We start from the raw sequence: 23700 nt of genomic DNA, 5'->3' as shown, positions 1-23700 counted from the left end.
GTGTGTAGTTGTTGAGGCTTTTTGTGTGTAGTTGTTGAGGCTTTTTGTGTGGAGTTGTTGAGATTTTGTGTGTAGTTGTTGAGGCTTTTGTGTGTAGTTGTTGAGGCTTTTGTGTGGAGTTGTTGAGGCTTTTTGTGTGGAGTTGTTGAGGCTTTTGTGTGTAGTTGTTGAGGCTTTTTGTGTGTAGTTGTTGAGGCTTTTTGTGTGTAGGTTGTTGAGGCTTTTGTGTGTAGTTGTTGAGATTGTGTGTAGTTGTTGAGGCTTTTTGTGTGTAGTTGTTGAGGCTTTTTGTGTGTAGTTGTTGAGGCTTTTTGTGTGGAGTTGTTGAGGCTTTTGTGTGGAGTTGTTGAGGCTTTTGTGTGGAGTTGTTGAGGCTTTTTGTGTGGAGTTGTTGAGGCTTTTGTGTGTAGTTGTTGATGTTTTTTTGTGTGTAGTTGTTGAGGCTTTTTGTGTGTAGTTGTTGAGGTTTTTTGTGTGTAGTTGTTGAGGCTTTTGTGTGTAGTTGTTGAGGCTTTTGTGTGGAGTTGTTGAGGCTTTTTGTTTGTAGGTTGTTGAGGCTTTTTGTGTGTAGTTGTTGAGGCTTTTGTGTGTAGTTGATGAGGCTTTTTGTTTGTAGGTTGTTGAGGCTTTTTGTGTGGAGTTGTTGAGGCTTTTGTGTGTAGTTGTTGAGGCTTTTTGTGTGTAGTTATTGAGGCTTTTTGTTTGTAGGTTGTTGAGGCTTTTTGTGTGTAGTTGTTGAGGCTTTTGTGTGTAGTTGATGAGGCTTTTTGTTTGTAGGTTGTTGAGGCTTTTTGTGTGGAGTTGTTGAGGCTTTTGTGTGTAGTTGTTGAGGCTTTTTGTGTGTAGTTGTTGAGGCTTTTTGTTTGTAGGTTGTTGAGGCTTTTTGTGTGTAGTTGTTGAGGCTTTGTGTGTAGTTGTTGAGGCGCTTTGTGTGTAGTTGTTGAGGCTTTTGTGTGTAGTTGATGAGGCTTTTTGTTTGTAGGTTGTTGAGGCTTTTTGTGTGGAGTTGTTGAGGCTTTTGTGTGTAGTTGTTGAGGCTTTTTGTGTGTAGTTGTTGAGGCTTTTTGTTTGTAGGTTGTTGAGGCTTTTTGTGTGTAGTTGTTGAGGCTTTTGTGTGTAGTTGATGAGGCTTTTTGTTTGTAGGTTGTTGAGGCTTTTTGTGTGGAGTTGTTGAGGCTTTTGTGTGTAGTTGTTGAGGCTTTGTGTGTAGTTGTTGAGGCTTTTTTTGTGTAGTTGTTGAGGCTTTGTGTGTAGTTGTTGAGGCTTTTTGTGTGTAGTTGTTGAGGCTTTGTGTGTGTAGTTGTTGAGGCTTTGTGTGTGTAGTTGTTGAGGCTTTTTGTGTGTAGTTGTTGAGGCTTTGTGTGTAGTTGTTGAGGCTTTGTGTGGAGTTGTTGAGGCTTTGTGTGGAGTTGTTGAGGCTTTTTGTGTGTAGTTGTTGAGGCTTTTTGTGTGTAGTTGTTGAGGCTTTGTGTGGAGTTGTTGAGGCTTTTTGTGTAGTTGTTGAGGCTTTGTGTGGAGTTGTTGAGGCTTTTTGTGTGGAGTTGTTGAGGCTTTTTGTGTGGAGTTGTTGAGGCTTTGTGTGTAGTTGTTGAGGCTTTGTGTGGAGTTGTTGAGGCTTTTTGTGTGGAGTTGTTGAGGCTTTTTGTGTGGAGTTGTTGAGGCTTTGTGTGGAGTTGTTGAGGCTTTGTGTGGAGTTGTTGAGGCTTTGTGTGGAGTTGTTGAGGCTTTGTGTGGAGTTGTTGAGGCTTTGTGTGGAGTTGTTGAGGCTTTTTGTGTGGAGTTGTTGAGGCTTTGTGTGTAGTTGTTGAGGCTTTGTGTGGAGTTGTTGAGGCTTTGTGTGTGTAGTTGTTGAGGCTTTTTGTGTGTAGTTGTTGAGGCTTTGTGTGGAGTTGTTGAGGCTTTTTGTGTGTAGTTGTTGAGGCTTTTGTGTGTAGTTGTTGAGGCTTTGTGTGGAGTTGTTGAGGCTTTGTGTGTAGTTGTTGAGGCTTTTTGTGTGTAGTTGTTGAGGCTTTGTGTGGAGTTGTTGAGGCTTTGTGTGGAGTTGTTGAGGCTTTGTGTGTAGTTGTTGAGGCTTTTTGTGTGTAGTTGTTGAGGCTTTGTGTGGAGTTGTTGAGGCTTTGTGTGGAGTTGTTGAGGCTTTGTGTGGAGTTGTTGAGGCTTTTTGTGTGTATGTTGTCTGATTTTGTTAAAGATGTGTTCTCTTTTTTCCTGAAGCTGAAGCTGAACCACTCGTGTTCGAGACCTGTTTTAACTGGAATGAAAGAAATCTCCACTGCACACGTCAGCTGGGCAGCCACCTTCTCCACGGCCACGTGTGTGTCGTCCTGGTGTAAACGAGTCGGTGTGTTTGAGAACGTAACACAGAGTCTGACCCTCGACTCATCACAGCTCTGTGGCAGAGCCCATCGTGTGAGTTCATTAGCGAGAGCACGTCAGGTCGTCACACATTCAGCCCGAACCTCCGAGCTCCGAACACAGCAGCTTATCAGCTTACACCACCAACACAGGCTGAACTTCAGGGAAGAAAAGCTCTGAAATCTGAGCGCCCATCTCGGTGTGTGGGAGAGAGAGACTCCGAGAAAGCGAGAAAGAGTGAGAAACAGAGAAAGTGAGTCATTCTATGGCTGTGCGGACTGTCACACTGTCATCCTTTATCGCCATGGCAACTGTGACCACACTGAGTGGTCAGAATCACATGATGCCCCTCATATAGATTTACTGTCCGTTTCCATAGAAATCGGTCTCTTTAAAAGTGCAGTTGTACAAAAACATTCCACTTTATTCATCACGTTTGGCACCGGTGCGGTTCTCACTGGCCACATCATTTTCCTGTATTATTTAAACGCACTTACAAATAATATTATTAATAACATAATTAGTGATGAATTACATTCAAATCTGATTTCCGTCCTGCATGAATAGGTCCGAGTCAGCACCTCTGACCTTCCTCGGTTTGACAGAGATGATTTCATGCATGTATGATGTATGAAATGTATAATGTAAAGGATGATTGTTGTGGTACGGACTGAAAGCTTAGAACCTCCACTTTCCATGCGGTTTCTTCACCTGTTGCACTGAGCTATGAGTCAAAGATAATGACTATAAAATTACAGCATGACTAACTGCTGCATCTAGAAGTTAAACTGTCAGGTTGGTGCTGAAGAAAGTTCCCAGATGGCATGTTAACAGTAGCATGACAGATGGTTCAGAGGGGAAAATTCAGTAGCAATCCTTTTGATTGTTTTAGTAGGTCGGGCACAAGGGGCTGCGATTCCTATTCAGGGGTCAAATAAATGTATAAAATCTACAGTCAGACTGCTCCATTACTCATGAAGGACAATAAGGTTTCCACCCATTTAATCCCTTCGTTTGGATTCGAAAGATGGGTCTGAATGGACTATGGCAGGGCAATTAAGAGCAGAGTTCAAGAGTTGAAGACTTTTGGAGAAGATGGTGTGGGTTTGATTTGTATGGTGCTTGGTATTTGGATCTGGAAGGTCTAGGTGGTGTGGGGTCTGGTCATAGGGACTGGATGGTCCAGACCTATTGGGTTTGATCATTTTTTACTTTTTGAGGCTGGATATTTGCGACCAGATGGTCTGAGTGGTTTGGAGTTTGATGATTCAGACTGAATGATTTGGGGGTTGATAGCTGGCTGTAGATGGCCTAGATGGCTTGGTTTGAGGCGTGATGGAACTTAATAGTCTGCTTGGATTGGGGTTTCATATTGGATGGATGACAGGGTTTGATGGCACTTGATGATCTCCTTGGTTTGGGATCAGATATTTGGAATTGAATGGTTTGGGGTCTTGAGAGTTGTAACTGAATGATTTGGATGGTTTCGGGTTAGATAGTTGAGATTGGATGGTTTGTAATTTGAGAATTGGGACTGAATTGACTGAATGGTTGGAATTTAATAACTGGGGCTGTATCATCGGGCTAGTTTGATAAGATTAAGTGACCCTTATTAGTCAACGGGGAACTCAACAGGGAAATTTCACCTCTGCATTTAACCCATCTGCATTTAACCCAACCCACTGGGCTGGACAGTTTGTGACTGGATGGTCAGGGTGTTTAGGGTGAATTCAGCGTAGTTCAAGGTTTGACACCTGAGACTCAGCGTGGTTTCAGATTAGGCAGTTGGGATTGGATGGGTTGGGGATTGATGGTTGAGATTGGAAGGTTTGGGGGTTTGTTGGGACTGGATGGTCTACTTATATAATATATAAGGATGGTCTACTGTATATATTATTGGAATTTGACAACTGGGATTGGATCATAGGGCTCGTTTGGGCTGGACAGTTGAGATTGGATGGTCTGGATGGCCGGGCTGGTTTTGGGTAAGATATTGATTGGGTGGGTTAAGGTTTGATAGTTGGGAGATGGTTAGACGGTTTGGGTTTTGCGAGTTGGATCTGGATGGTTTGGTTGGTTTGGGGTTAGATAGTTGAGAATGGATGGCTTGGGGTTTAATTGTTGGGACTGGGTGGTAAGGATGGTTTCAGCTTGGGCAGTTGGGATTGGATGGGTTGGGGAATGATAGTTCAGATTGGGTTATATAATTAGGCTTGGATGGTTTGTCATTTGAGAGTTGGGATTGAATGGGCTGGATGGTTTGGAATTAGATAACTGGGGCTGGACAATAGGGTTAGTTTGGGCGGGGAAGTTAAGATTGGATGGCCGGGGTGGATCAGGGTAAGATATTGGTTGGGTGGTTTAAGGTTTGGTAGTTGGGACTGGATGGTCTGCTTAATTTGAGGTTATTTAGTTGGGATTGGATGGTTTGTAGTTTGAGGTTTGGGACTGGATGGTCAGGATGGTTTCAGGTGAGGCAGTTGAGATTAGATGATTTAGAATTTGATAGCTGGGACGGGATAATCTGGATGGTTAGATCAGGAAGAGAACACAGTGAGCTGGAGTATAATTATCATTTATTCAAACATCTTAATCATTAATCTCAGATCACCACCATCATAATCATCATTCTTACATAGCAACAGAAATACCTGATAAATCTAGATAACTCTGCATAAACATCTTCATAATGTATATAGTTCTCAATAATTTCATAGATTTCACTATTTCCTAAAATATTCTCTCAAATAAAATGAAGTTATCCTATTCTCTCTGAGCGAACCCCCCCACACTCAAATCTGTATGGCGTTTGAATGTGTGCGAGTGTGTCCGAGTCTGATTCACGGTGTGTGTGGGTGTGTGTGTGCGTGCGAGTGTGTGTGTGTGTAAGCTGTACAGAGAGCAGATGAAGAGAAACTAAACCCAAAGGGAGAATTCACTGCGTTCTGCTATCTGGAAGACTGATTATGCTTACAGCGTTAAAATGTTAATGTACTTATCTGTTAAATGCGGATTATTATTCTTATTACCATTATTATCTTCATTATCATTATTATGAATGGAAATAAAAATCTTAGAGCCAATGTTCATTAATCATCATCATCATCATCATCATCGTCGTCGCCAGCGTGTGTTTGATGGTAAGGATGATAAGAACATCAACTGCACACAGTTTTACAACAATAAAGATCATTGTATTACTATAGTAATCAATAAACTTTACATTTCGGAGTTTACGCTGCCTTCCTCAAGAGTAAACAAAATCACATCAGCATTCCAGCAACAAGGAAGCCAACTCTCACTTCCGTCCTGGTCAAGATCGAGAGGAATGAATCGGAGTTCCCACTCATCCATTTGATCACGTCCTATCTGCCACCGCTCTGGCGATCGGGGTGAATTTAACTGATGGAGCAGATTGAGACGGATTTGAAGAGCATCCCGTGTTAAATGCAGAGTTCAGTCTTGCTGTCATTGTGTTTGTGTGTGTATTTTAGAGTTTTTCTATGATCCTCGTATTACGAGGCCATCTTCAGAGATACTCTCTCCTCTCTCAGAGTGGTGTCCCAGTTCGTAGCCCTGCTCTGTCTGTAGTGTAAACTCCCTCAGCTCTGAGTGCCCTCGTCTCTCAGACGCTCAATCGGCCCCTCAGAGGAAACGGTGGAGACAGAGAAAGGAGAGGACAGCCTGGAAGAAAGAGAGGGAACACAGTGAGAGCACAAAAGGGCTCGGAAAAGGAACGGAATGTGATCCATGTAGTCAGATGTCCCCCTTTTTTCCACCCATAAGCAGGTAAACACAACAAATGATTGAGTACACGAGTATGTACGGGTCTTTTCCTGTGGACAGGCCGGATTTGTGGACTTGTGGACTCAGGGATGGACTGGAGATGCCTGGTGGCATGTCTGGACCAATTTGTGAGGGGGGTAGGCATAGAATTCAAGGGGTATAGAGGAAAAACCAAAAAATACATTTAATTTATTAGATTACTATTAGATTAATTTGCAGGTGTATCCAACACTTGTACGGGTCGAGCAGCAGTGGCAGAAATCCCAATCCCATTCTACAGGACATTCTCATCAGAACTGAAGCCGAAAGACTAAACTGATGGACAGGGACCGCCAGCGTGTTTCACTTCCAGGCAAGAACTGCTTTGAGAAGTCAACGGAGGTCCTTCACAAACAACTGGTACTGGTACTCATGGAGGGTTCACACACTACTAGGTACGTTTCAGTACGTTTTCGTCCGGTGAGCTTATATAGAACCATGAACACTCAGAGAGCAGTTTGCATGCCTAAACTGTTCTTCAGAGTGATGGAGAAAGTGCTGTACATTGTTCTATTGTTACAAGCTTGACAGTCCAGCCCTGCGTAAACATCAGGAAGACCAGAACCTACGTGCAGTGGGGGTGACAGCAAACAGTAAAGAAACCAGCAGCAACAGATTTTCAGTTTGACCAGCAGGAGGCACTTGCAGCGAATTCCCTTTAGGGCAGTCACAGTCCGCGGATATTAACACACAGATCCAACAGCTGGTCAGCTGGTCAACTTGACAGACCGGTACACATGTTTGCATGCAGGGTCGGATCTGAACTGTAGGAAGCCTTATGCAGGGTTGACTTGGGGCTATGCTGCCTGAACATTTTACAAGTGAGACGCTATGTACCTGCTACTAACTGCATGAAGCTAAATCTTCAAATGCTGACCTTGGCTCCAGTTTCTGGTCTTGTAATTTGTATCCACAGGTAGTTTTTAAGTTGCTGATGTAATGAACTGGCAACCAAATGTCATACCTACCAATGAGTGCAAATTCCAGGACTGGAAACTGGATTCAAAATATTGTCTCATTGGGAAATGCCTATAGACGATTTCTGGGATTTAATCGCATAACAGCTGGTTTCTTTAGCCTAAGCTGTAGCTACTTTATCTCTTGGGGAAAAGTCGTACAGGGCACTGGTGAGTTTTTCACATATTCACTGCATCATCCTGAAGGGCTTCTAATGGTGTTCATGGATTTGTTGGTGGATTTACCTCGTTTTCACTGCGATGTGCTCCTAACAGCAGTCGCTCGGTTATGGCTGGTTAATCTAAACACCTCTGTCCAAAACACCGATTCACTGATGTACAGTAATTGTGAGAATTTGTTATTCGTTTTGCTGCTGTTGTGTTTTGTTTTGCCATCAGGTGTTGACCAGAAGATGTTGGGTCTCGTCTTACAGCTCCATCCTCTTCTTCTTAGGGAGTTGGGGGGGGGGTTGCCCTTTGCAAAGCTTTTGGGGCTCAGACCTGGACTCCCTGTAAATCAGCCCCCTTTGTAAAAAAGCACTAAACAAATAAATCCTGAATCTTGAATCTCTAGGATGTAATGTGATGATTAGACATTACTAGAAGATCTGCACTTTTACAAGGTAGCTAAAGCAAAACCCTGCAGAGAAATGAAATCATGCCGAGCAATGTGACTCATACCTTCATCATGTGTAGCTCTTATTGAAAGCGTATTTTTGTAGCTCCTCATTAATGTCGCTGCTTTGCAGCTGCCACTGTTGCATTAGCGGTTATGTTTGCATGCCAGTTAGAAGGGTAGGGGGAGGGTCTTGATCTGTATGTGCCCATCTGATCTCTTCATGGGGCCCATCTTGAAGAACAATGAAGCAGAAGCTCTAGGCAGCTGTCAATTCTGCCTATAGACTCCATGTGGATCCAGCCCCGGGTGTAACAGGCATGGAGCCACAAACTGAAGCTACAATCTACAATCAGTGGCGGGTAGTTCAGCTCTAGAAAGTAAAACTCCTCCCCAAGATTTTGTTCCAACTGAAGCCAGGCAGTTGGAGCAAAACCCTGGAGTGGATTTTCACAGTCTGGACCTGTACAGAACCAAACAGCATGTATGACAAGGTGGTTGAGGCACTGGGGTAAAACGGGACCTACACACAGATCTTTAAACTGGTAGATTTAGACAAATTCCAGAAATGCTCTCAAGCCATAACGAACGAAGGCTTTCTTTCTTTCTATTCCAAAAAACAGAGCGATTAGTCTCTGGCTCTTCCACATGCCACATGAAAAGGAGGACACACTGTGGACCAAGCTTCTCACTGGACCTTTTTAAAATCGGACAGAGACACCTTCCACATGTTGCTGTTGTGTCCAGTGTGTGATGTCATTCCTTGCAGATTCTGCTCTGAATATGCAGAAATAGCTGACTCTAATAGCAGAGAGAGGCATTATCGAGGTAACCACAGTGTTCAAATTAAGTCTAAACATTAAACATACAATGTATTGCTGACTTATTTATTTGCTGTGATGACATAACCAAGCTGGCCAGCTAGTGATCAAGTCAAAACTGAAGTGCAGTAAACATGCTGCAAACTCATTAGTATGTCACGTCCCACATTTCGCACCGCCCACCAGCTCAGAATATATTTCGCTGATCATTTCATCTGCAAGTGCTTTTTTTTTATTCATGCCTTTCAGTGCCGTTTTTTTCACCGTTCACCGTTTTCTATCCTTATATTATTCACATATGAAATTGGCTACACTATTTCCAATGCAAAGCCAAGCGCATGCTGTGGAATACTGCCTGTTGTGCCAACCAGCCCCAGATTCATATTGCCAAGTTTAAACAGCCACTGAATTACAAAAAAGGCTGTACCATTTGAGAAGCTTGCAGGCAATTTTTACAGCAAAAAAATAGGCTTGATTTGGGAATTTACAGCCTTTGGAATTACATAATTACATGCAGTATTACTGGCCTAAACCAGCCTGAAAACAGTCCACCGGGAATTCTGCCAGTGCTCTTGATTTCCCACTCTGGCATTGTCTCCACCTCACTTCTCTCTTCTCAAATCTCTGTTCTTGTTTATCCTCACCTGTCAGTAAGCCTCTTCAGCGCACGTTCAATGTTCATGCGGTGTCCGACACGGCTCACTCCGAGGTCCAGGAAGTCCTCCTTCGTCAGAGATGGCAGGTGGGAGCCATCAATCTCATTGTCTAGGAAACGCTCTCGGTGCTCTGCCAGGTTCAGGTAGGTTAGCCAATCAGCGACGTCGTATTTGCTCCAGTAAGGGAGAGGCTTGGACGCAAAAGGTCGATTGGGTGGGGGAGGTGTGAGGGTTGGTGGGTAGCTCATACAGGAGGGGGAGGAGCCACCTGACAGGAAGTGGGTAGGGGAGAGAGAGCGAGAGACTAGCAGGGGATTAGATGTTTGGGCTGGGGAAGGAGAGGGCATTAGAGGTGGAGTTTGAGGGAAGAAATGCTCAGCCAGAGGATGGGAGGTAGACGGAGGGGTGAGAGGGGCCTGCATATCAAAGGGAGAGCCATAGAGGGGTGCAGAAGGAAAGAGGGGAAGAGAGGAAGGACGTGGTGGACCTGGCTGAGGTCGATCTGAGCAGGAAATCAAGGGGCTTGGAGCACGACGGCGCTGACTGTGACACTCAGAACGGCGAGATTCGGATGCAGAAAACAACTCCATAGCTTTAGCTCGATACTTGGCCCGATGCTTCGGGGAGGTGGGGTAAGGTGAGTAGGACGGAGAGAGAGGGGGATGAGACACGGAAGAAGGAGAAAGAGGTGGGTGAGAGAGAGATATAGGGGAGATGGGAGGGTGAGCGTAAGATGGAGGGGACAGAGGAGGATGGGCAAGGGAGAGAGGAGAGAGAGGAGCATGGGGGAGAGAGGGAGGAGACAGAGGACAGTGGGAGAAAGAGATAGGAGAAGGGGAGTGGGTCCAGTTAGCATAGGTAGGAGGCTGAGCTGGACATTGGGAGAGTGGAAGAGGGGTCAGGGATGGTGTCAAAGGGCTAGTAGGAAGTGGGGTTGGGTTCAGGGTTGGTGTCAAAGGCGAGGAGGGTATGGGATTACCTGTGAGTGTAGGGGTTAAGGGGTTAGGAGACAGACTTGGAGTTAATGGGTTAGAGATTAGAGGAGAGGTTAAGGGATTAGGGCATAATGGGTTAGAAGGTAAGGTTGGAGTTAGTGTCGGGGTTAAAGGATTAGGGGTAATAGACTGAGTTAAAGAATTAGGGCTAATAGTTGGAGCTAAGGGGTTAGGGGTAAGAGTCTGAGTTAAGGGGTTAGGGCTAATAGTTGGGGTTATAGGAACAGTAGGTAAAGTGGGGGACAGAGCTCTCTGAAGTGTCTGAGCAGAGGGGATGAGGGATGGCTGGGCATGACCTGTGGGAAGTAATGAAGACAGGTCTTCTGAAAACCTGCAAGAGCAACAGGTAACGGATAGAGAGGGAAGAGATAAACCAGAGAGGGAAATACACAGAAATAGAGAATCATAAAAACTGTTGCTTGGATGAATACAGACCGTGCCTCTTCAAGCAGACAGGGTGTTTGCTATCTGAAATGCAACTTTAGATTGTCAAACGTCTAAACACTGACTCAACATCATTCTAAGACAATTGGCCTTGTTCACCAATATCTTGCGTTCTTGAGAAAGGTGCTAAGAAAAAGTTTATTTCAGATTCACATGTTCATGAATAATAAAAGAAAAATAAAAGAAATTGTTCGCACCTTTGTGCTCCTGAGTATGCATAGATTCTGTTCTTACCCCAAAACAAATCCCAAAAAAGAAAACATTGGTGAATGGTTGGTGAATGAAGCCCAATGTTATGGTGTTCTGCAAGGCTCAGTCCTGAGTCCTCCTTTTTTTGTACATCACAGGTTCTTAATCCTGGTCCTCCGAGTCCCTGAGAAAGCCAACTCCATCCTTTCACGATAGGATCTAAGGCTCTGAGAACACTGACTTCAGTTTTACGATGCTACCAAGGGTCAGTGGATCAGAAGGTATAAGAGCTCTGTGTCTGAACTTGAACCTAAGACAATTGACTGAGTGCGCCTGACTGCATAATTTCAATTGTGAATATGATTGCAGGAAAGAAATATCCAGGTGTTGTAAACTCAACCATCTGATGAACCATCTAATCGTGATAATATGAAACTGATAGATTAATGTGCTGACAAAGAGCAATAAGGAATGTAATTCCATTACAATTTGAAAGAAATCACTGAAGGATTCTTTTTTGAGTAACTATCCCAACACTGCTTATAGCCACTGTTTATTTTAAGATGTGAGCTGTAAGTAATGAAAGCAGCAATATTTTTAAAAATCAGCTTGAGGTTTAGTGCTTTGTTTAAGGGCCCAAAAGCAGTGCACAGTCAACAAAAGACTAAAATTTAGGACCTACAAGGCCAATTTCATGACTGTGGAACCAGAAACCCTCCAGCTCCTCGTAGGTAGCCTTAACCACTGATCCACCTACTACTCATGCATGTTTATGAGGCACGTAAGAGCAATAGGGTGAACTCTGACCATGGCACTCTAATGCAGTGTTTCCCGGCTCTGGTTCCTGACTTGCATGTTTTAGTGTTTCACTTTCTCCAGTGTACCCAATCCAACTGGTTAGCTGTTTCCTGAGTTGAACTGAGTGAAACTACAATGTGCCGGAGAGAAGTGCTGCAGGACCAGGCTTGGGAATCACTGGTCTAAAGCATCAGACAGTGTGTAAATTAGTGGTGACAGTAAAAGATGATGTCTGACCTTTGGGACTGCTGCAGCCCTTGGCCCTGCCAACTCCCTAGCTGCTGCAACTTGTTGCTGAGTTCGCTGATGATGCTGGCCTTCATGCTGGAGAGAGGAGAGTTCAATCGTCGGTCCATAAAAGTCGGAGCCTTCACCATCGTCTCCAGTCCTCCTCTATCCCCCATCATCTCCTCGTCTGGCCTGTAGAGGCCAGGAGCCGCACTGGTCTGTCGCCGTAAGGTTGGAACCATTCGGCCACCTTCTGTGTGCGCGTGTATTTTGGCTGTGTTGTGTGTGTGAGGTTTAGTGTGTGGGGGCGGTGGAGGTTTGGTTTTGTGCATGTGCATTTTGGAGTGCATGTCATTGTGTGTTTTAACATTGTGCCTGTCAGGGTTGGACAGACAGGAATCCAGGGACACTCTCCTTCCTGCTTTCACCTCGTCCCTCAGTTTACCACTCTCTATGCCAATCCTCCTCTCTTGTTGTCTCTTTTCTTTCTGTCCACTAATGCGTTTTTCTGTGTGATGGTCACTGCTGCTGTGGCTGTCCGGCTCCTCAATCCCAGAATCTACCACTGCTTCTAGCCAGTCGTGACTCTTTGTTGCAGGCGGGAGCTGGTCCCCCGTGAGGACTGGCATACTTGCTGAAGGCATCGTCATGGTGACAGTGACCACAGCAGCGGTTGCTGTGGATATGGCAGCAGTCGTCATCGTGGCATAGGTAAGAGTAGCATTGCGGTCTTGGGGTGGATAGAAAAGTGGTTGAGGTCTATGCAGAGAGGTGGGGTCTGAGGATGTAGGAGGAGCAGAGGGGGAGGAGGATGAAGGGAAGGTCTGTGGAGATGGGAGGGTTGGAGAGAGAGCTGACTGGGTCAGATTAGCCACTTCACTGTCATATGATGTTAGACTGGAGGCAGCAGAGTCCCCTGCTTGTGGGGAAGGCAGGGGTGGCTGGGATGGTTGCGGGGGTGGAGGCGGATTAGCTGGGGGTATTTTTGGGCAGAGCTGGGGAGGTGGGAGCAGAGGAGATGGAGGAAAGAGGTAAGGATGAACAATTGCCGAGGGATGAAAGTGTGAGGACTGAGAGTGGGACTGCGTTTCAGGCAGAGACTGAGAGGATTCTGTGGGTCTTGGGGGTTCATGGGTCAGGGGTAGTTTATGATCCTGCAGAGACTGTGGTGCTGACTGAGGGCTTTGGTCATGTTGCTGTTGATGGGTGTACCCTGTTGTTCCTTGGGTTGATCTGTCCTCTCCATTAGCAAACTGTAGAGGAGGGGGCAGGGGCTCGGCAAACACGAACTCATCAGCCACATCAACTGATGGTGCTGGAGGAGGCAAAACCATCACACTCCCTCCACTCTCTCCCACAGGATCTCCATCTGTTTCTTCATCTCTCTCTCTGTCTGTTGATCTGTGTTTCTGTACGGCCCTATCTCCCCCTCTTGCGGGTTCCTGGGCAGGGCTAGAGGGCACATGGCTCACATAGCCTGTAGCGTTACTGCTCATCTCACTTTCCATGCGCAGTAAGGAGGGTCTACGAGGGGCCTGAGGTGGCACCTTCCCGTACCCTTCCCTATCTCTAAGAAAAGTCTGATACTGGTTGGTTTTGTCAGCTGTAAACCGTACCTTCTGAGCTTCTCTGCCTTCTCTGTCCCCAGCCTCCCCACTCCAGGGGAGCATCCGGGGAGACTGGGGTCGGCTCAGAGGGGAGTGCCCTGTAGATGAAGGGGTGGTGCCTGTGCCACTCATATAGAGGGCAGTGTGTGATTGGTGCATATAAGTGGAGGAGACTGGGTGGTGCAGAGGGTGTTGAGGGTGCTGAGGGTTGTGGGTAGCAGAAGGAAAGGCACCAGCAGTGGAAAACTGTCGGCCAAAATGTCTGTCTTCCCTGCGGGTACGCCGATCATCTTTGAGAGCCCGCTCCCGAGCAGCTAGTGCCAGGCCCAAGGGGCTTGCAGGGTCCAGAACTTTCCCAGTAAGAGGATGGATGAAGGTGGTGGCATGGTGGGGAGTGGCAGAGGCATACTGCGGCAGTCCAAAAGCGGGTGGCATGCTGCCGGCATCGCTAGAGAAAAGACCCTCATCGATGGACTTAGATGGGCGGAGGCGAGGGGAGGTGCCAGACTCAGATGGAGTTTGGACAGAGTCTGGCTCATCTAGCATGTCCTCCTCAGAGGAGTAGTAGAAGGAAGTGCTTTTCCTGCGGGAGTCTCGGTAACGCTCTCTTTCTCGTTTAGCCGTGCCTCCAGTACTGATATCCACCCGTTCTGATGTGTGAATGGGTGGCAGGACAGGTGGTAGGCCGGCAGGAGTCTCAGGGCTGGGAGGCTCCTCCTCTTCATCATCCAGTTGTGGAGGAGGCTCCGCTTCCACACTGCTGTTCTGGCTGCTGTGTCCAGAGCTGCTGGTGGAAGGTGCCTTCACGATAATGGTTGGGATGGGGATTGAGCTCTTCTCTGTCTGCCCAGCCCCACCCTCCTCCACCTTACGCTGCTTCAACAGAGGCCCCTTTCCTCCTCGCCGACCAGCCGATTTGGCCACACCTGGAGATTGGCTGCGCTGTGCTGGCAGCTGCTTTGGAGCCATGTCAGAGGGGGGTGTGGCACTGCTGTAACCACGCCTTAGACCACCCATCTTAGCTCCTCCCCTTCTTACAGTATCAGCCTCCACCTGTAAGAAAAAGAGTATATGAAAGCAGGAATTATAAATGGTACACAAAACAAAAACAAACTGAAAATAGGAACAAAACTTCAGGTACAGCATCATTAGTATTGGTCATTCATTATTAGGGAGGACTATTTTACAATGATGCTTACACTGTTCCAGGCATTTAGTTAGTTGGCTAAATATCATGCCTGAATTTGGAATTGCAAGAGCTTTCAATAATCCCCTGGTAATACAGTGGGGCAAAAAAGTGTTTAGTCAGCCACTGATTGTGCAAGTTCTCCTACTTAGAAAGATGAGAGGTCTGTAATTTTCATCATAGCTACACTTCAACTATGAGAGACAATATGAGAAAAAAAATCCAGGAAATCACATTGTAGGATTTCTAAAGAATTTATTTGTAAATTATGGTGGAAAATAATTATTTGGTTGCCCACAAACAAGCAAGATTTCTGTCTCTCACAGACCTGTAACTTCTTCTTTAAGAAGCTCTTCTGTCCTCCACTCGTTACCTGTATTAATGGCACCTGTTTGACCTCGTTATCTGTATAAAAGACACCTGTCCACAGCCTCAAACAGTCAGACTCCAAACTCAACCACGGCCAAGACCAAAGAGCTGTCGAAGGACACCAGGAAGAACATTGTAGCCCTGCACCAGGCTGGGAAGAGTGAATCTACAACAGGCAAGCAGGTTGGTGGGCTAAGAAATCAACTGTGGGAGCAACTGTAAGAAAATGGAAGACGTACAAGACTAGTGATAATCTCCCTCGATCTGGGGTCCACGCAAGATCTCAGCCCATGGGGTCAAAATGATCATGAGAACGGTGAGCAGAAATCCCAGAACTACACGGAGTGACCTGATGAATGACCTGCAGAGAGCTGGGACCAAAGTAACAAAGGCGACCCTCAGTAACACACGACGCCGAGAGGGACTCAGATCCTGCAGTGCCAGGCGTGTCCCCTGCTTAAGCCAGTACACGTCCAGGCCCGTCTGAGGTTTGCCAGAGAGCATATGGACGATCCAGAAGAAGATCGGGAGAATATCATGTGGTCAGATGAAACCAAAATAGAACTTTTTGGTAAAAACTCAACTCGTCGTGTTTGGAGGAAGAAGAATGCTGAGTTGCAGCCCAAGAACACCAAACCTACTGTGAAGCATGGAGGTGGAAACATCAGGCTTTGGAGCTGTTTTTCTGCAAAGGGGACAGGACGACTGACCCGTGTTAAGGGAAGAATGAACGGGGCCGTGTATCGTGAAATTTTAAGCCAAAATCTCCTTCCATCAGTGAGAGCATTGAAGATGGAACGTGGCTGGGTCTTCTAGCATGACAATGATCCCAAACACACCGCTCGGCAACAAAGGAGGGGCTCCGTAAAAAGCATTTCAAGGTCCTTGAGTGGCCTAGCCAGTCTCCAGACCTCAACCCCACAGAAAATTTGTGGAGGGAGTTGAAGGTCCGTGTTGCCCAGCGACAGCCCCAGAACATCACTGCTCTAGAGGAGATCTGCAGGAGGAACGGGCCAAAATACCAGCTACAGTGCAAACCTGGTGAAGACCTGCAGGAAACGTTTGACCTCTGTCATTGCCAACAAAGGTTATGATACAGAGTATTGAGTTGAACTTCTGTTATTGACCAAATACTTATTTTCCACCATAATTTACAAATAAATTCTTTAAAAATCTTACAATGAGATTTCCTAGATTTTTTTTCCTCATGTTGTCACTCATAGTTGAAGTGTAGCTATGATGAAAATTACAGACGCCTCGTCTTTCTCAGTAGGAGAACTTTCACAATCAGTGGCTGACTGAATGCTTTTAACACTGTATGCTAAATCTTACAAATTCAAATTCACTTTCACAAATTCATTTTATCTTGGATTGTAATGGTAATATGTAAGGATGCTGTTGAGTGTAAACACAGGCCAGAATCAAAACCCATATAAAGCTGATACAGCAGTTTTCCTTCTCTCCTCATGTTCAAAGCAAAATGTTTCCATTGCATGTATGAAGACTTGCATTAACTGCACGTGTGGTAACGTTGCAAAGCGCAGTCATTACTGGTGAAAGAATCCTGATAATGTCCTGGATTTTGAGTGAATCTTGTCTAATACGCCCTGTATCCTGTGCACTGGTACATTTTAAAATGTTTAGAAATGTTCATGACCCTTCATCTCTGACTGTGTGTGATGCTCACCCTGCGAGGGGGTGGGTGCGGAGGGGCCCTGTTTGACACCTGGCCATGGGGAAGGTAGTGGGAAGGGGGCATTGGAGGGGCAGGGTTAGCGTGGGTTAGCTCCACTCTCCTGCTAGCAGGCAGGGGTGGTTCCGGTGCAGTCGTCTCAGGGGGAGGTGGGATGTCATCTGGTCCCGGGACGGACAGGCTGCGAGAGAGTTTCATAGTTGGGGGGTGCAAATGCCCCCTTTCCTCCTCTGCTACTCCTAAGGTAAATAGTAAGAGAGAGACAGACTTAAAGGCGAAAATAAAGCAAACTCTATCGCTCACACCAGCTGCTTCCTGCCTAATCAGGAACTGCAGCAATGGATGGATGAACATCAACTTACCAACAGATTTCTGACGAAGCATCATACCATGCTGAGGGGCGTGGCCTGATGAAAACTGGGCATAATTAGAACCATACCCAGACCCTGATGACATCATGCCAACACCTCCTGATTGGTCAAAACTTTGCTGTAAAACAGATACGCATACATTAAATATTGACCAGAGTTGCCTAGTTTTCAGATCTCACAGCAAGCCCAAAACTGTATGTACTGCAGAAAGCAGGAGGCAGCAATACAAGGGGGGAGAGCGAGAGAGCGAGAGAGAGAGAGAGAGAGAGATGTTTTATAACTAGTGCTATGATGGTGTAACTATGGTAATGATGGTAATACAGTGCCTGTACTTCATTAGCGTAAAGAAGGAAACCTGGTTTGATAGTTTTAATATCAGCAGTAGTTTAATAGTGTAACATCATTAGTGTAATAAAATGGGGCAATAATACAAAAATAAAACCAAGATAATAGATACAGCAATGTGATACTGTATCTATAGTAACAATGGCTGTAGCATGTTAGTGTAACCAGGGTAACAGCAGCAGTGTTTCAATACTGTCACTATGTTCACAGTGGCTGTAACTCATTACAGGAACAGGCGTTTTTATATTGTAACTATAGTAACAGTAACCAGGGTAACAGCAGTAACACTTTGCTATTGCAATAACAGTATCAGTGGCTGTACCTTGTTAGTATAACCAGGGTAACATTAGCAGCGCTCTGATATAGTTACTGTAGTAACAGTGGCTGTACCTCATTAGTGTAACCACGGTAACACCAGCAGCACTTTATACTTTAACTACAGTAATAGTGGCTGTACCTCATTAGTGTAACCATGGTAACATCAGCAGCACTATTATACTTTAACTACAGTAATAGTGGCTGTACCTCATTAGTGTAACCATGGTAACACCAGCAGCACTATTATACTTTAACTACAGTAATAGTGGCTGTACCTCATTAGTGTAACCATGGTAACACCAGCAGCACTATTATACTTTAACTACAGTAATAGTGGCTGTACCTCATTAGTGTAACCATGGTAACACCAGCAGCACTATTATACTTTAACTACAGTAACAGTAGCTGTACTTCATTAGTGTAACCATGGTAACACCAGCAGTACTATTATACTTTAACTACAGTAACAGTGGCTGTACCTCAGTGTAACCATGGTAACACCAGCAGCACTATTATACTTTAAGTACAGTAACAGTAGCTGTACTTCATTAGTGTAACCATGGTAACACCAGCAGCACTATTATACTTTAACTACAGTAACAGTGGCTGTACCTCATTAGTGTAACCATGGTAACACCAGCAGCACTATTATACTTTAACTACAGTAACAGTGGCTGTACATCTTTAGTGTAACCATGGTAACACCAGCAGCACTATTATACTTTAACTACAGTAACAGTGGCTGTACCTCATTAGTGTAACCATGGTAACACCAGCAGCACTATTAAACTTTAACTACAGTAACAGTGGCTGTACCTCATTAGTGTAACCATGGTAACACCAGCAGCACTATTATACTTCAACTACAGTAACAGTGGCTGTACCTCATTAGTGTAACCATGGTAACACCAGCAGCACTATTATACTTTAACTACAGTAACAGTGGCTGTACCTCATTAGTCTAACCATGGTAACACCAGCAGCACTATTATACTTTAACTACAGTAACAGTGGCTGTACCTCATTAGTGTAACCATAGTAACACCAGCAGCACTATTATACTTTAACTACAGTAACAGTGGCTGTACCTCATTAGTGTAACCATGGTAACACCAGCAGCACTATTAAACTTTAACTACAGTAACAGTGGCTGTACCTCATTAGTGTAACCATAGTAACACCAGCAGCACTATTACACTTTAACTACAGTAACAGTGGCTGTACTTCATTAGTGTAACCATGGTAACACCAGCAGCACTATTATACTTCAACTACAGTAACAGTGGCTGTACCTCATTAGTGTAACCATGGTAACACCAGCAGCACTATTATACTTCAGCTACAGTAACAGTGGCTGTACCTCATTAGTGTAACCATGGTAACACCAGCAGCACTATTAAACTTTAACTACAGTAACAGTGGCTGTAACTCATTAGTGTAACCATAGTAACACCAGCAGCACTATTATACTTTAACTACAGTAACAGTGGCTGTGCTTCATTAGTGTAACCATGGTAACACTAGCAGCACTATTATACTTTAACTACAGTAACAGTGGCTGTACTTCATTAGTGTAACCATGGTAACACCAGCAGAACTATTATACTTTAACTACAGTAACAGTGGCTGTACCTCATTAGTGTAACCATTGTGACACTAGCAGCACTATTATATTTTAACTACAGTAACAGTGGCTGTACCTCATTAGTGTAACCATGGTAACACCAGCAGCACTATTATACTTTAACTACAGTAACAGTGGCTATACCTCATTAGTGTAACCATGGTAACACCAGCAGCACTATTATACTTTAACTACAGTAACAGTGGCTGTACCTCATTAGTGTAACCATAGTAACACCAGCAGCACTATTATACTTTAACTACAGTAACAGTGGCTGTACCTCATTAGTGTAACCATGGTAACACCAGCAGCACTTTATACTTTAACTACAGTAATAGTGGCTGTACCTCATTAGTGTAACCATGGTAACATCAGCAGCACTATTATACTTTAACTACAGTAATAGTGGCTGTACCTCATTAGTGTAACCATGGTAACACCAGCAGCACTATTATACTTTAACTACAGTAATAGTGGCTGTACCTCATTAGTGTAACCATGGTAACACCAGCAGCACTATTATACTTTAACTACAGTAATAGTGGCTGTACCTCATTAGTGTAACCATGGTAACACCAGCAGCACTATTATACTTTAACTACAGTAACAGTAGCTGTACTTCATTAGTGTAACCATGGTAACACCAGCAGTACTATTATACTTTAACTACAGTAACAGTGGCTGTACCTCAGTGTAACCATGGTAACACCAGCAGCACTATTATACTTTAAGTACAGTAACAGTAGCTGTACTTCATTAGTGTAACCATGGTAACACCAGCAGCACTATTATACTTTAACTACAGTAACAGTGGCTGTACCTCATTAGTGTAACCATGGTAACACCAGCAGCACTATTATACTTTAACTACAGTAACAGTGGCTGTACATCTTTAGTGTAACCATGGTAACACCAGCAGCACTATTATACTTTAACTACAGTAACAGTGGCTGTACCTCATTAGTGTAACCATGGTAACACCAGCAGCACTATTAAACTTTAACTACAGTAACAGTGGCTGTACCTCATTAGTGTAACCATGGTAACACCAGCAGCACTATTATACTTCAACTACAGTAACAGTGGCTGTACCTCATTAGTGTAACCATGGTAACACCAGCAGCACTATTATACTTTAACTACAGTAACAGTGGCTGTACCTCATTAGTCTAACCATGGTAACACCAGCAGCACTATTATACTTTAACTACAGTAACAGTGGCTGTACCTCATTAGTGTAACCATAGTAACACCAGCAGCACTATTATACTTTAACTACAGTAACAGTGGCTGTACCTCATTAGTGTAACCATGGTAACACCAGCAGCACTATTAAACTTTAACTACAGTAACAGTGGCTGTACCTCATTAGTGTAACCATAGTAACACCAGCAGCACTATTACACTTTAACTACAGTAACAGTGGCTGTACTTCATTAGTGTAACCATGGTAACACCAGCAGCACTATTATACTTCAACTACAGTAACAGTGGCTGTACCTCATTAGTCTAACCATGGTAACACCAGCAGCACTATTATACTTCAGCTACAGTAACAGTGGCTGTACCTCATTAGTGTAACCATGGTAACACCAGCAGCACTATTAAACTTTAACTACAGTAACAGTGGCTGTAACTCATTAGTGTAACCATAGTAACACCAGCAGCACTATTATACTTTAACTACAGTAACAGTGGCTGTGCTTCATTAGTGTAACCATGGTAACACTAGCAGCACTATTATACTTTAACTACAGTAACAGTGGCTGTACTTCATTAGTGTAACCATGGTAACACCAGCAGAACTATTATACTTTAACTACAGTAACAGTGGCTGTACCTCATTAGTGTAACCATTGTGACACTAGCAGCACTATTATATTTTAACTACAGTAACAGTGGCTGTACCTCATTAGTGTAACCATGGTAACACCAGCAGCACTATTATACTTTAACTACAGTAACAGTGGCTATACCTCATTAGTGTAACCATGGTAACACCAGCAGCACTATTATACTTTAACTACAGTAACAGTGGCTGTACCTCATTAGTGTAACCATAGTAACACCAGCAGCACTATTATACTTTAACTACAGTAACAGTGGCTGTACCTCATTAGTGTAACCATGGTAACACCAGCAGCACTATTAAACTTTAACTACAGTAACAGTGGCTGTACCTCATTAGTGTAACCATGGTAACACCAGCAGCACTATTATACTTTAACTATAGTAACAGTGGCTGTACCTCATTAGTGTAACCATAGTAACACCAGCAGCACTATTATACTTTAACTACAGTAACAGTGGCTGTACCTCATTAGTGTAACCATGGTAACACCAGCAGCACTATTAAACTTTAACTACAGTAACAGTGGCTGTACCTCATTAGTGTAACCATGGTAACACCAGCAGCACTATTATACTTTAACTATAGTAACAGTGGCTGTACCTCATTAGTGTAACCATAGTAACACCAGCAGCACTATTATACTTTAACTACAGTAACAGTGGCTGTACCTCATTAGTGTAACCATGGTAACACCAGCAGCACTATTAAACTTTAACTACAGTAACAGTGGCTGTACCTCATTAGTGTAACCATGGTAACACCAGCAGCACTATTAAACTTTAACTACAGTAACAGTGGCTGTACCTCATTAGTGTAACCATGGTAACACCAGCAGCACTATTAAACTTTAACTACAGTAACAGTGGCTGTACCTCATTAGTGTAACCATGGTAACACCAGCAGCACTATTATACTTCAACTACAGTAACAGTGGCTGTACCTCATTAGTGTAACCATGGTAACACCAGCAGCACTATTATACTTTAACTACAGTAACAGTGGCTGTACCTCATTAGTCTAACCATGGTAACACCAGCAGCACTATTATACTTTAACTACAGTAACAGTGGCTGTACCTCATTAGTGTAACCATAGTAACACCAGCAGCACTATTATACTTTAACTACAGTAACAGTGGCTGTACCTCATTAGTGTAACCATGGTAACACCAGCAGCACTATTAAACTTTAACTACAGTAACAGTGGCTGTACCTCATTAGTGTAACCATAGTAACACCAGCAGCACTATTACACTTTAACTACAGTAACAGTGGCTGTACTTCATTAGTGTAACCATGGTAACACTAGCAGCACTATTATACTTTAACTACAGTAACAGTGGCTGTACTTCATTAGTGTAACCATGGTAACACCAGCAGCACTATTATACTTCAACTACAGTAACAGTGGCTGTACCTCATTAGTGTAACCATGGTAACACCAGCAGCACTATTATACTTCAGCTACAGTAACAGTGGCTGTACCTCATTAGTGTAACCATGGTAACACCAGCAGCACTATTAAACTTTAACTACAGTAACAGTGGCTGTAACTCATTAGTGTAACCATAGTAACACCAGCAGCACTATTATACTTTAACTACAGTAACAGTGGCTGTGCTTCATTAGTGTAACCATGGTAACACTAGCAGCACTATTATACTTTAACTACAGTAACAGTGGCTGTACTTCATTAGTGTAACCATGGTAACACCAGCAGAACTATTATACTTTAACTACAGTAACAGTGGCTGTACCTCATTAGTGTAACCATTGTAACACTAGCAGCACTATTATATTTTAACTACAGTAACAGTGGCTGTACCTCATTAGTGTAACCATGGTAACACCAGCAGCACTATTATACTTTAACTACAGTAACAGTGGCTATACCTCATTAGTGTAACCATGGTAACACCAGCAGCACTATTATACTTTAACTACAGTAACAGTGGCTGTACCTCATTAGTGTAACCATGGTAACACCAGCAGCACTATTATACTTTAACTATAGTAACAGTGGCTGTACCTCATTAGTGTAACCATAGTAACACCAGCAGCACTATTATACTTTAACTACAGTAACAGTGGCTGTACCTCATTAGTGTAACCATGGTAACACCAGCAGCACTATTAAACTTTAACTACAGTAACAGTGGCTGTACCTCATTAGTGTAACCATGGTAACACCAGCAGCACTATTAAACTTTAACTACAGTAACAATGGCTGTACCTCATTAGTGTAACCATAGTAACACCAGCAGCACTATTATACTTTAACTACAATAACAGTGGCTGTACCTCATTAGTGTAACCATAGTAACACCAGCAGCACTATTATACTTTAACTACAGTAACAGTGGCTGTACCTCATTAGTGTAACCATGGTAACACCAGCAGCACTATTAAACTTTAACTACAGTAACAGTGGCTGTACCTCATTAGTGTAACCA

At 44.0% G+C, this 23700-nt stretch overlaps 1 protein-coding gene across 3 annotated transcripts in view; it reads right to left on the bottom strand.

The window, feature by feature from the left end:
• Positions 1-4914: 4914 nt before the first annotated feature.
• LOC108415151 (SH3 and multiple ankyrin repeat domains protein 1) overlaps positions 4915-23700 on the bottom strand; it is a 153520-nt gene continuing 134734 nt past the window's right edge. For 2 of the 3 annotated variants that reach the window (XM_037536797.1, XM_037536798.1), the window contains exons 24-28: positions 17101-17227; positions 16733-16977; positions 11893-14543; positions 9218-10555; positions 4915-6039 (exon numbers count right to left, since the gene is read on the bottom strand). In XM_037536797.1, the coding sequence (XP_037392694.1) occupies positions 5958-6039; positions 9218-10555; positions 11893-14543; positions 16733-16977; positions 17101-17227 (4443 nt within the window). In that variant the 3' untranslated portion in view covers positions 4915-5957. Of the gene's footprint in view, positions 6040-9217; positions 10556-11892; positions 14544-16732; positions 16978-17100; positions 17228-23700 lie in introns of those variants that run through there. The other variant, XM_037536799.1, reaches the window with a different exon arrangement.

Source organism: Pygocentrus nattereri, chromosome 3 (genome assembly GCF_015220715.1).
Source record: "Pygocentrus nattereri isolate fPygNat1 chromosome 3, fPygNat1.pri, whole genome shotgun sequence".
Taxonomy (NCBI): Eukaryota; Metazoa; Chordata; class Actinopteri; order Characiformes; family Serrasalmidae; genus Pygocentrus; species Pygocentrus nattereri.
The sequence above is the reverse complement of the archived record's forward strand: the minus strand, read 5'-3'. Positions and strand labels throughout refer to the sequence as shown.